The sequence below is a fragment of the Xiphophorus couchianus genome, chromosome 1 (assembly GCF_001444195.1).
Source record: "Xiphophorus couchianus chromosome 1, X_couchianus-1.0, whole genome shotgun sequence".
Taxonomy (NCBI): domain Eukaryota; kingdom Metazoa; phylum Chordata; class Actinopteri; order Cyprinodontiformes; family Poeciliidae; genus Xiphophorus; species Xiphophorus couchianus.
The window spans coordinates 8,349,520-8,363,204 of NC_040228.1; the positions used below are offsets into that span (position 1 = coordinate 8,349,520).

The 13,685-nt window shown below is 38.1% G+C and overlaps 1 protein-coding gene across 1 annotated transcript; it reads right to left on the bottom strand.

Moving 5' to 3' along the window:
- Positions 1–856: 856 nt before the first annotated feature.
- LOC114157443 (excitatory amino acid transporter 3-like) lies at positions 857–12,902 on the bottom strand. The gene is made up of 13 exons (XM_028038455.1): positions 12,787–12,902; positions 9,574–9,714; positions 9,180–9,272; positions 8,965–9,076; positions 8,729–8,771; positions 8,579–8,641; positions 7,479–7,660; positions 7,183–7,290; positions 2,968–3,090; positions 2,680–2,874; positions 2,055–2,189; positions 1,582–1,686; positions 857–1,258 (listed from the first exon to the last, which is right to left on the bottom strand). The coding sequence occupies exons 1-13, from the start codon at positions 12,833–12,835 to the stop codon at positions 1,102–1,104; spliced, it is 1,506 nt and encodes a 501-aa protein (XP_027894256.1). The 5' UTR covers positions 12,836–12,902; the 3' UTR covers positions 857–1,101.
- Between the last annotated feature and the right edge of the window lie 783 nt (positions 12,903–13,685).

Genomic DNA, 13,685 nt, shown 5'->3' on the forward strand with positions numbered 1-13,685 from the left:
TTTAAAGTGTTCTCTTCCTTATGTGTGTATGGAGGTCACTACTGTCTGGCAGCCTTCTAGTGTTAATCTTCATGAGAAATAGTTAACACTGAGTTTCTCAGACCTTAAATCCTTTTGCAAGAACACCTCCTAATTTAGTAACTACCTGTGAGCAGTCGTATTTTGTTTTGTTGACAGTATTGACCGAGATTTGAACCGGGCTCAGACCTTTGATCAGATATCACATCTGGAACTGGGTTGTTAGTTGTTTGGGTTAGAAGTTTTACAACCTCTGTTGTTTTTCCTGACTGCCCCCTTGCCTGTTTTTCTTTGACAATAAAAACAGGAGCTCATGCGGAAGCAGATCAGAACGGTCTGTGAATGGCTCAGAGGAGCAGTTGACGGAGACTTCTCCTTTTGCAAAAGCTTGACATGAAATTCATATATGTTGTCTGTGGTTCTTTCTTTTATGTAGGTTCGAAAGGAAAAATACCTATCAGCCACAGCCTACCTGAGTATTGTTACTGACCAGGTCCATCCCTTTATGACCACAGTGTACCCATCTTCTGATGGCTGCTTCCAGCAGGATGACGTGCCATGTCTTTCATGAAGTGCAAATCATCTCAGACTGGTTACTTGAACACGACAATGAGTTTACTGAACTCGACTGGTCTCCACCTGATCTCAAGGTAATTCTGAAGGCAAAAGGGGCTCCAATCTGGTACCTAATAAGGTACACATTTATTAGCAATGTGTACCTAATAAAGTGGCTGGTGAGTATATTTCACCAGCCATTTGAGAAAGATCAAATTTATAAATACACAAAAGACCGTAAATAGTGAGCATGCAAAAGGAAAAGTAACAACCAGAAAATCTATTGTAGTACAGATCAGTTTTATTCAAACACATAACAATAGTTATACATACTAATTACATTAAACATCAATAAAATATGGAGGTTTAAGTAGATCATTTCAAATTTGTAAGAACTGAAAAAAAAAATAGAAACAAAGAAACACATGAATAAACTGATATGGCCCCATCCTCCTAATAAAAACATAGGCAAACATGGAAATGAGCAGCTCAGACACCCCCGGATGATGACGTCCCTATCCAGAGGTTTCAGCTTGGTGGCGTTACTACGGTTCTGAGATGATCCCCTCTCTTAGGTGAAATGGATCTTGAGTAGGATGAAGGGGTGGAGGAAATGAACTCTTCATCAGAATCGAAAAAGGATAAGTCCATTTCGATGTCCTTGATGGAACGAGTCCTTTCAATGCTAACAGGTAAAATGGAAAACATGGTAAATAACGTTCAAGACAAACTGGGACTAAAGTACCTCTTGTCTTACCACTTAGTGTAAATGACTTATAACAATCTATGCTCAAATTTCTCCAAACTGAAGACATTCTGATACATTTAGATCTTTGTTATGTGAGTTTATGAGCGAATAATACAGAGACCACTGATACAGCTCAGAAAGGGATTTACACAATGTTGACAAAAGTATTAGTATTAGTATTAGTATGGATAAGGGAGCAAATACTTTTGGCGACATTGTGTCTTTGCAAATGAACACATCATTTTAATAATTTCATTTACCTTGGCATTTTTTCCAGGCTTATCAGGTCGTCATGCCACACATGATTGGTGATAGCAACACCAAAGACATTTACCAGCACATTCACCACAGTAATGAAATGATCTCTGAAGGGCACAGAAGAGAACAAACATGCTGTCAGACTCAACTATGTTTGTCTCGAAGGTTTTCTCTCCATCAATCTACAACAACCAGATGCACCAGGTCTTCTACAGCTCAGACTGATGTTGACTTCAGTCTCCAAGTGTAGTTTTATCAATCATTACTACACTAGCTCTCCTCAGGTTTTCTCCACTAGTAGGTGATCCTAGACATTAGTTTATTATGCAAGTTAAAAATCCTGTCCTGGTCAAGAATAATTTCAAGCTTTCTGATAATAGACCAGCATAGCTCCATCCAGAGTGACTACACAGTTTGATGGTGAAAGTACTCTTTAAACACAAGCAGCAGGCTTTGAGAATCAAGTTGGACCTACAGAATCCACTCCACCCCGATCAGAATGGCAGCATGCTCTGCAGGCAGTCCTACAGCGGTCAGAATCAGGATAGTGGTCACAGCTCCTGTTGCTGGGATACCTGCAGTTCCAAAGGTGATAATGGAACTAGACAAGCTGCAAACCAAGCACAATCTCAATTAGCATCTCTGTCCCAGCAACAGAAATGCTACAATCTGCAACTTTATCAATCCTTTCCTATTGTCCAGTTGGTTCAGTTCAAAATTTACAGTGAAAATAACTATAAATATCCTGAAACACCTCCAGATTAATGTTTTAGAATTAATAGAGTGCTTAGTTTTTGACCTGCTGCCTCAACCTTTGTCCACTGCTTCTTCAAATATTTGGTCAAGTGAGGTGATCAGAAATTTCAGGATTGAATATCAAAATTGTTTTACAGTTTTATGTTTTTAGACTTGAAGCTTATTTTGCACCTATTAAGTGATCACTGTGGTAGATCAGCTAATTTAAGCATCTCCTCTACTGATGATCTGTAAAAGTTGGTGTGTAGGTCGCCTTTTTTTTTAATATCATAACTGAACCAAAACACACCAAATCCCAGCATGCACCTTTTCTCAATTCCATGCACTTATATGAAGCAACTTACCCAATGGCGATTATCTGGCCGACACCCAGCGTGATGTCATGAAGCTGGGCAATAAAGATGGTAGCGGACACTTCATAGAACGCCAATCCAGTTCTATTGATGCTGGTGACAATGGGCAACATAAGGCGGCAGAGTTTCTTATCGACCTTCACGTTCTCTTCACAGCATTGCAAGGTGAGAGGCAGAGTGGCGGCGCTTTGGTAGAAAGCACATCCTTCATTGGTGCACCGTTCATATGAACAAACTGGAGAAGTGTCATGCTTTTTCAACAAAAACAGAACATTTCACCTGGACGCGATGATAAATGCTGTCGTCAAAGCCCTAGAGGTCTGCTTGAAGATAAGAAAAGGGTTCCGTCTGGTGAGAACGACGTAAATCATGGGGAAAACAATGAAGGCTTGGACTGCCAGCCTGAACAACAAAACAAAGTCACATTAGTGTTAGAGATTCATTAAGTATTCACTGGTTGTTAAACATTTATTGGTACATTCATACCTCTTTAAACATTTTGTCATGGTAAAACCTGACAGATCAATGTGTTTGGGGGGATTTTATATGATATGCTAACACACAGTGATGGATCACAGTAAAGTGGAATGAAAATTATGGTAACACTTTATTTGACGGGTTGTGAATAAGACTGTCATGACACCGTCATAAACATGACATAACACCTGTCATGAACATGAGTAAGTCTTCATGAATATTTATGACTGTTGTCATAAAGTGTCATTCGGTAAATCATGACACTTTTCATACAAAGTTGACATTATTCAAAATGTCTTCGTTATGACAACTTGTCATTAACCAAGAATCATCATGTCATAAATATGTCATAATAGTAGTCATAATAATGTCATAAATGTCATTATACGCTGTCAAAATCTTTAACAAACCAGTTATTAATATTTCCCCTACCTTAAATAAAGCAAAACAAGTACGACCAATAATAAAGCTTTATTACACAGTAGAACAAACCCTTTATACAGTGGAATAAAACAAAAGATAACTTGTTCTTCAAACAGAGGGTTTAACTTCTGGTGAGTATATTCTAACTATGAAAGACTGATTGAAAAACTAAAACAGAATTACTTATTTTATAACTTAAGAAAATAGGTTCTATCTACAGTCAGCCATTTCCTTCGTCATAGTCTTCCTGCAACGCTCCAAAAACAGGGAGATCCTCTTGTTGTCTTCACTTCCTGGAAGCAGGTCTTTGAAAGTGCCGGAAATGCTCAGAAATTGTGGCTCTTCTTGCAATAGTTGTGGTCAATGTTAATCATGGTGAAAGTCTTTTCGTGAATTCTGGTGAATCTCTTCTGGACATTCTCATAGCGGGTAATGACTCAATTCATTGTGGTCACCTAAAAAGTTGGCAAAGCAAAGAACACAAGCACCATGTCACATCAGCCAAGTTGCTAAACAATGCACATAAAGGATAACTTTGACTAACATATAAGCTTTTAATTTGTTAGATTAAAACTGGAGGGAAAAAAAACGTATTTGCCTGCCTTTAAAATATGTTTAATATTAAGGGCTAACCTTACAGTAATGGAGTTTAATAACTTTAGCTAACATTAACTTACAGCAAGGTAGGATTGGCTTGAATTGGTCATAGCTAACATTACAAAGAATGAGAACACAGTCAATGTTATTTTCTCAAAGAAAATGTAAAGTTAAGAAGACACATACCTCATATGTATTAGGTGACAATCTTTGGCTTCTTTTTACATAGGAGGTCTGCAGAACTTGTGTAAGGCTTGCCCCACAAGATGGAAGATTTCTTCTTCACCAACACACTGCACGCCTGTTGTGCACTGCTGCCTCTCACTGGTGGAGATGGTGTATTGCACTACTTAAAACAGCCTTAAATAATGTTTCAAATGCAAAGTTCATAAGTGCTTTGTAGACATCTTACTGTAAAACTTTAGGATCAATTAAATTAAGAAATTTAAGACTAAACAAAATGGCAGAGCAATATAACATTTCCACACAAAGCTACATCATTTTTAAAGTTTAATCGGTAATACTTTTATAACAAATGAATGTCAGATCATGATTTGTTGGTTAATGTCAAGTTGTCATAACGAAGACATTTTGAATAATGTCAACTTTGTATTAAATGTGTCATGATTTACCGAATGACACTTTATGACAACAGTCATAAATATTCATGATGACTTACTCATGTTCATGACAGGTGTTATGTCATGTTTATGAGCTTTGCTCTTTCATAAAAACAGTTGTCACATTCTTCTCTGCAAAATAGCACAAGCTAAGATTTAATGGAGAGTGTAACCACATATTATCAAATGGATATAGGTCTGGTCTTTGTCTATCCCATTCTAACACATGAATAAGCTTTGACCTAAACCAGTGGTCTCACACTCTAGTCCTTGAGCCCCAGGGTACTCGAACTTCTAGATGTATCCTTGAACCTACAAATTTCAATGAAATGGCTAAACTTCATCACCAGCATTCAGTCAAGCTCTACAGAAATCTCCTAATAAGCCTGTAGTGGAGCTAGGGTGTGCTAAAGCAGAGAAACATCTAAAAGTTTCAGGACACCGACTCTTGAGGAGTGGAGTTTGAGACAACTGATCTAAACCTTTCCATGCTCCCTTTAGTTGAAGGTTGAGATTCATTATGCTGAAGGAAGTCGGACCTCGCCGCAGTCTAAAGTATTTTTCTGCCTCTAACATACTGTATTTTCTCCCAGGTTTGATCTGTATGAAGCTCAAACAACCTTCTTCCTCTTTCTTATCTGAAAGCTTGGTATATTGTTTTAGAAATTAACCCTGATTTAAACTTCTCCAGAACTTCCTCTCTGATGTGTCTGCTGAGGTTCTTGGTCTTTATGATGCAGTTTATTCGCTCATCTTCTCTAACAAACCTCTGAGGCCAAACAGAACTTCTGACGGGAAATGCTTGAACTGGACCAGGGGCCTCATGCGTAAAAGCGCAATTTTCACACTAAAACTTGGCGTACGGAAAAATTTAGAAAAATGCGGCGCACAAAAAAAAAAAAAAAAAAAAAAAAAAAAAAATCGGACGCATAAAGCCGTGCGCACGCACGTGGCTGGCACCTTTCCTTTATACATCCTACTTTGCGGGAAATAGAGCGCAGCTGCTGGTCCGCCCTGTCGCCACCCATGAATACATATGTAAATTAGTATAAATACCCGGAAGTCTGCCACCACGTGAAGCAATAACCATGGCAACGTCCTTGTTCGAAGCAGTATAAGTATTTATAATAACAATAATTATATATTTTATTTAAAAGGTGCTTTGAGGACACATAATGTCACGTCACAAAAATAAAAATCCAAATTAAAAAAATAAAAAATAAAGAGATCCTGCAGATGCCTGTTGGAACAGCAGCGCGTTCAGCCGGGATTTAAAGACAGACAGCGCGTCACAGAGTCCTTTGAGTGGGTAAAGTGGACGTTTATTCTACATGCTTTATGTCCATAAGGCGCATTCACAAAGCGGGCGACTCGACTGAAGGATGACTGCAGCTGGACCGGCACCGGTACCGCACGGCTCTTTTGCTCAGAGCTCCAGGAAGATCGGTGTGAGCAAACTAAACGCTCATAAATCATCATCAACATTTCACATCAATATGATCTCTGATCAATCGCTCCCTCTGAATCCTTCCATTGGCGATGTTCTCCATCAGAACCAAAGCGCCCCACAATTACGCGGCTACGTAATTGTGGGGCGTGTGATTGCACCTTAAAAATAATCGAACCTATTGATTATTTTTAATCAGCATGTTTGAGTTAATCTGCTGATCAAACCCTGTTATCTTCTATTAGTGAGAATGAAATGACCCCATGGATGCATTTCATGCGCTTCGGCGCACAGGCCAATGCGGTATGACACAAAAACTGAGAAAAAGTACTATTTACATTCGAGCGAGGTTTTCACATAGGCTATTTTTATTTTTTACTTTCTTTATTTTGTGTGCGTGTTAGCTTATTGTCTGAGGATAAATGCGGTTCAGTTTCATCGTTTACGTTTTTAAACAATAAAATATTAAAATCATGAAAAACACATCGGGTTTGATGCTTCTTGGTCTAAATAACACCGAATGTCGTCAGATTTCAGTGTATTTAGGCGAGTTTTCATGCTTTCTAGTTTGATATTGTCGACAGAAAAAGTTTGCGTGACTGCCGCACATTGTCACACCAGCAATTTTTATACATGCCGACTTATGCGTAAAATATGACGCCGTACATTTTTTATGTGCGCACTCACGCTTTGTGCATGAGGCCCCAGATGTTTGGAGGAATCAGAGTAAACCGGCTGACAATAATTGATGAAAACTGATCTCTCAACATAAATGAGGAAAATCTCATAAAATCTGTAAAACTGCTCTGTAAATATATTCATAGCACAGTTTTTTTCTCATGTCACTCAGGTAGAGTTCAGTGCTGCTACCTCAGGAGCAGTGATATCAATTTGGTAGCAAAGATGAAATGAAAAGGTGGTTGGACATACCCGGCTAAAACCACTCCTACAAACTTTGCGAGCTTAAGGACAGCGTCCCAGTCACCCACACCCAACACATGTTCTGTGAGCAGGAACATAACTCCCACTGGCAAGTACCTGGAACAAAAAAACAGTCAAAAAATAAAAGGTTTAATAAAAAGGATGTTCCAAATATATTTTAAATGAACGGTTAAGAGTGGAAGCTCTTAAACATAGGTAAATAGAACCTATGTTCTATTTACATAGGTAAATAGAACTGAATATGTAAAAGAAATGACATCTGCTCAGATACTGTCTGATCTTACCACAAGATCCAGTTGACTATGACTTTTATGGCATCATTCAGGCATTGAATGGCATCCACGGTGCTTCTTGCCTCCTTTCCAATCCTGTTTATCATGATGCCGATGACGAATGACCAGATGACCAGTCCTAACATGTTGGGTCCATCAACATACTTGCCTATTAGTTTTGTCTCAGTGCCATTCTGCGCAAAAAAAACAACAAAAAAACAGCACACACATGGTGGCTCCAGCCCTCTGACAACAATATTGTACGAGCACATCACCTTGTTGGACAATGCATGTTACTTTTTCATAATAAGTCAACATAAAACCATTGACCTTGATGTATTTAATATGCATTTCTTTTGTAATAGACCACTCTCTAAGGCACTGCATCATCGTGAAATGGAAAGGCACAAACTCAAGTGTTTAAACCCTTTAGACACAAAAAACAAACACAAGGGAAATGGAGCCGAATGGAATGTAGAAGGGAAACCAGCAAGGAGTGACTGAGAAAGTGGTGTATCAATACTGTTAGGTTGAACAAATGCTGAACAAAGATCTGTGCTGATGAGCTAATGGGTTGCAGGTGTGAGGAGAGAAAGCAGAAGGCAGGCTGAGGAGAGAGAAAGAGGAAGTGGCACAAGGGGCGAGGGAAAGCAGATTTCGGACTAGGAAATGAATCTAACAAAAATAATTAGACATAAGAAACATAATGAAAACTAGAGTAACTAAGGACAGGACTAGACACAAAAATAAATATAACTAGAATCCCTAAGAAGGAACTGATGTAAAACTAGAAACAAGGCAGAACGAAGTACATAAGGAACACAAATAATGACAAAACAAAAACAAACTCAAACAACCCAAGATCCTGATAGTATGAGTGTTTGCATGGTTGTTTGTCCTATGTGCCTCTGTTCCCCTGTGATGCATCCCTCCTGACACCCAACGACAACTGTGGCACACCTCGCTGTCACATTGGCAAACACCACCTCCCCATTCAGGCTTTAAACTAGAAGAAACTCAAGGCCATTTGTTTTTTTCGTCTTCAATTTGAAGTTTGTGGCTGTAAAATGACAATTCTAGAATGGAAACAAAGATCAAGAGAAAATACCCACCAGTTTTGGATCAAGTTCGAGGCCAGGTTCTTCTCTTTTAAAATGAACAATCTCAGTCTTGTACTGGGAGAAAAAGAGAAACTGTGTTAAATTTCCAAACCCCAAATGGTGAAATTACACAGTGAGCTGTGGGCCAGAATAAAAGCATACCTGCTCATAGAAAGCCTGAAAGAAGCTCTCTGGAACCATGTTCCTGTGAGAGTAAAAGGAGTGTCAGAAAAAAACTGAGATAAATGTTAAAGACAAAAAAAACTTGAGGATATAACTTTACCCAGAGTCTCATCTCACAGAAACCTAGATAGTTGAACTAATATTCGTCAAAGATGATAAGATCTCTAATTTAACATACAGCCAGAAAATGCAGAACATCATGAATTTGGTCTCACCTTATTAGATCCTGCACGATCACGTGCAAGATGAAGGCTGACACATCCTCTTCTTCATTATGATCTTCAATCTCTCCCACACCAGGCTGGATGGAGAGAACCAGAAACATTGCTGCAACACAAAGCATCAGGCAGGACGTCAAAAGCAATAACACAGTACAAAATAGCTGTCTTCATAAATCTATTTTAAAATTTGCTGCCCATGATAAATTTACCGAGAATTACGACTATTAGGGTAGAGCCACAGATGAAGGCTCCTGTGATGATGGCTGTTTTCCGGGATACTTTGATGTTTAATCCAGTTACTCCTGAGAAAAGAGAGCAGAACCAGAATTTCATCTGAAGGCTAAGGACAACATGCCAGTTCAAGTGTGTCCTAGCAATAGTCTAAATTTCAGAACTGATCTTCATGTTCTTATACTTTTTAGTTATAAGAAATATATGGTGTGAACATAAGATGAGTATAACATCTAGATACATATGTAGTCAAGTGGTTTCAGCAACATCTATAAAGAATAGCCACCAAAAGATGAGTGAGTATCTTTTCAATCTATCTCTATGGCAATGATAAGTTAATACATCACGTGTCTGAATTCATATTTAGCTTGCCTGCAAGCACGCTTGTCACGATGAGGGGGAGACTAAACATCTGAAGCATGTGCAGAAGCATATCCCCTGGTATGCTGATCCAGTTTTTTAATTGTTCAGTTATAGGAACTGCAGCCCTCAGCAGAAACCCAATGCCTAAACCTGTTGGGCAAAAAAAAAACGGAAAAAAAAGAAAAAAAAACCACAATCATAAACAGAATATATATGTATGAAAAAAAAACTTCCACATGTAAAAACAACCCACACTGTTGCACACTTTATAACAGCCTTAATAAATAGATGGGAGTGCTTTAATAAAAATAGTGAATGATATATTTTGCAGACATATTTTCAAAGTTTATTTCACTTTGTTCATAGGCAACATTGTACCCTAATGCTGAATAAGTAAAACAAAAATGTTGGTCATCTATGTGTGTAAAACAGTGACTAACAGCATGTTATTTACACAATATATTACTGCTATTTTACAACGCTGTGGACAATGTACAAGAATTTCACGGTCATGATATGAAATATTCAACAAAGTACATTATTAAAAGGATTGTTGGCAAGAAAACAAACTCCTACAACAATGATAATACATTTTATTTAAAAGCACACTCATAGTTATTCTACAGTAAAAAACAAAACAAAACAATGCACAACAACCTGAAAATGTTAGGATCTCAGGTGTTTTAGTTGGGTTTTGTTTATTTCTCAGTTTGTGTTTAAATCTTAGTTTGACTCCTATGGGTCTCAACAGCGTGTTGAGACCCATAGGAGTCAAACTAAGAGTCACTTTTGTTAACTTTTGTCACTTTTGTTAAAAAACACTTTTGTTATTCATTGCTACTTACTAGTCATATTTGGTGGCGCAGCTTGAAAATAATAAAAAAAAAAATTTAAACCACATTTTACGTTACATTTGACTGTAACTTTGCCGACACCCCCAAAAATTGCTCTTAAAAAATCTCCCTGTTTATGGTCACCCCAATAATAAGATGGGATTTACACCCTCGCAGTCAACATGACAGAAAATGCAACTGATTGGAAAATACTTTTTCAATCCCTTTAGAAATGAATCGTAGGTTAGAGAGAGGATAGAGATTGTTGAAGTTCGAAGGGTGGAGACCAGATTGTTGATGATGGGAGCAATGGCTGTAGATTTAAATCCCGCGGGGATTGTCAGTAATGATAGGGAGCAGAGAAGTGAGACAGGGTTTGACGAGAACTGTAGGAAAAAGATTGAGCTGACTGGAAGACGGTTTACACTGGCAATTAGCGTCTGCACCAGAGGGGAGAGGAAAGACTGAGGGTAAGGGGTAAGGAAGTCTGAGTTCAACAGAGTTAGGCCCAAGGTTTTTGTGGATGGAAGAAACCCGGAACGAAGTTCAGGAATGATTAATCAGGAGTGATTAACATTTTTAATATAACAAAAAAAGAGGGACCATAACAGTTTGGAGGAAGAGCATTGGATGTTAACATTAAAAGAGAACAGCAAATAATCAGCAAAAGGAAGCTCGTCAGAAGAAATTCAGAGGAATAAGTCCAGACAGAGCAGCTTAAAAGGTTCAGCGTGTGTCCTTGGATGTGTATCGGAAAGAAGTATTTGGAGAAGGAGAGATCAGCACCAACGTGAACGTTAAAATCCATATGACATTCGGTAAGAGGGCTTGGAGACGGGCAACCAGAGCAGCAAAGTCTTTCTTAAAAGAGGTAGACAGCCCAGATGACAAGACGACAGGCATAAGTAGCAGTGAGAACGTCGGGTTCACGCAGTGGGTTATTGCAAGACCCTCCACAGCTCGAGTCACAACACTTGGCGACGTAAACAAACCCTGGTGTGGTGCTGGCAATCCACTTAACGCCAGATTTTAATTTATCAAACTCATCAAAGAATAAAGAGGACTAAAATAAATATTTAAAAAATCGCTTAACAATAATCCTAAAGATATAAAAGAAAGATTTTTGGAAATGTTTAAATGATTAATATTGACCAAAGACAAATAAGTTATGTTAGGTTATCGGAACCTGTCAACATTTCTAAAACCAATAAAAATAATTAAACCTGCTATCATTATAATGGAAATAACTACATAACAAAAACATGGTAAAGTTTTAGACACCATTTTCTGTAGTGAAAAGTGAATCGAATGAGTCCTTGCAGCTGTTCAGTTGATATGCAGGATCTTTTAAACGCAGTTCAGAAACTGATTCTGAGGAACATGACAGAGGTTTGAGATGATTTTCTGATGGCTGTTTCACTCAAAATTGTCTGACGTGAGGCGTACTGCCTGACACCCGGCAACAGCTGCTTCACTCACTTAGCTTTATGTGAGATAAGTGAGTTTAGCCTTCATTTAGACCCGGGGTCTCAAACTCCAGTCCTCGAGGGCCGCTGTCCTGCAACATTTAGATGTGCTTCTGTTGCACCACACCTGAATAGAATAATTAGGTCATTAAGGCTCTGGAGAACTGATCTACACAAGGAGGAGGTAATTATGCCATTTCATTCCAGTGTTTTGTACCTGTGGCACATCTAAAAACTGCAGGACAGCGGCCCTTGAGGACTGGAGTTGAGACCCCTGATTTAGACAGACAAGTGGCGAAACCAGGCAACAATGTTGAACCTAATGATGCCCCCAACTATGCCTTCTAGCATGTTGAAAGAGCAGCATCACTTTCTAACACAAGAGGCCTTCAACCTGCACAGAAAGTGTAGTTGCTAATGACCCTGTTACTGACCTAGTCAACCTGAGCAGTCCATGAGAGTGTGTTGTGAATTTGTATTCCAGTGTATTTGTAAGTATCCACCTGGGCAAATAGATGCAATGGATGAGTGACCTCCTATTGCCTTCAGATTATAAAGAAGTTCCTGTGATATTTGGACATTAAGGATGAGAAACGGTTCCTCACAACACTGAAGACAGTTTTTAATCTGTCTTCAGATTAAAAACGCTGGTTAAATGTGATTTGTCTGAAATGAGGCAGAGAATAGCTGTGTCATCAGAAAATTTGAACATGTAGTTATTTTGTGTATTGTATTACAGTGTATTCACTAGCATCAAGAGAAAATACTTTCAAAAAATATTAGGCATTCCATTGGCGTATTAAATTTCACATTTAACGTTCGCTTTTACTCATTTTAGTTTTCAAGCAGCAATTCCACCACAAAAACAAATGAATGAAAAAAAAAATAAAAAATCACGAGTAGAAAAAAAATCAAGTACTTACCCAAGGTGACTCCCAACATGCAAAAGGCCTGAAGTATGCTTTCTCTCATTGTTTTTGTTTTACTGTGGTCCAGTCAGACAGATGGACTAGTTACTTGCAGCTGTTCAAGACAGTTGTCCCACTTTTTAGAAAATGCCCTGCTAAGCATATTCAGTCTCTATGGATACCTTGGTAAAATAAATAACACTACTTCAAATTCAAATTCAAAAATACTTTATTAATCCCAAAAGGAAATTAAATGTTGTTATTACTCATATTAATTCAAATTATTCAGTTATTGTAGATGGCGGTGGCTGTTGGCAGGAAAAGGTCTCTTGTAGTGGCCTTGCACACCACTGTGCCTTATAACTGCTTAAAAATAAACAACACCATGGAGTAAAAACTGTGCATAAGTTACACCACAAGTTTGGCAGCATTTCAGATAAAACAAAAGATAATTAAAACAAAAGACTAATCAAAAATTACACCGGGTGACAAAAAATGTTTTTTTTGGAACTTGTCTATGTTTTTGTCTACTGAATTAGGATTATTTTGCACCGCTGAATCCAAAAATGACCTCCATTCTTCTCAGCTTAGGTTTTAATTCTAATTTGACTAAGAGAAATCCGGTCTCCTGACTGAATGGATTACATTTTTGTGACATTAGTTCATTTTCGTTAATGTTTCTCATTCAATAAAAGTTTTAGGACAAAACAATTGTTTTCTAACACAGTGTATTAAATGTTACAAACTTAGATTTCTGTAAATTGAATAGTAAACACTGATAAGGGTAAATACATGTCTGATTAATATGTGAGAACAAGTCATGCATTTTGATGCTCAGACCTAGACAGTCTGATCTACAGGTACATTTGGTAAATTTGGTTCCCACAACTAAATGTCTAACATTACAGCCTAAA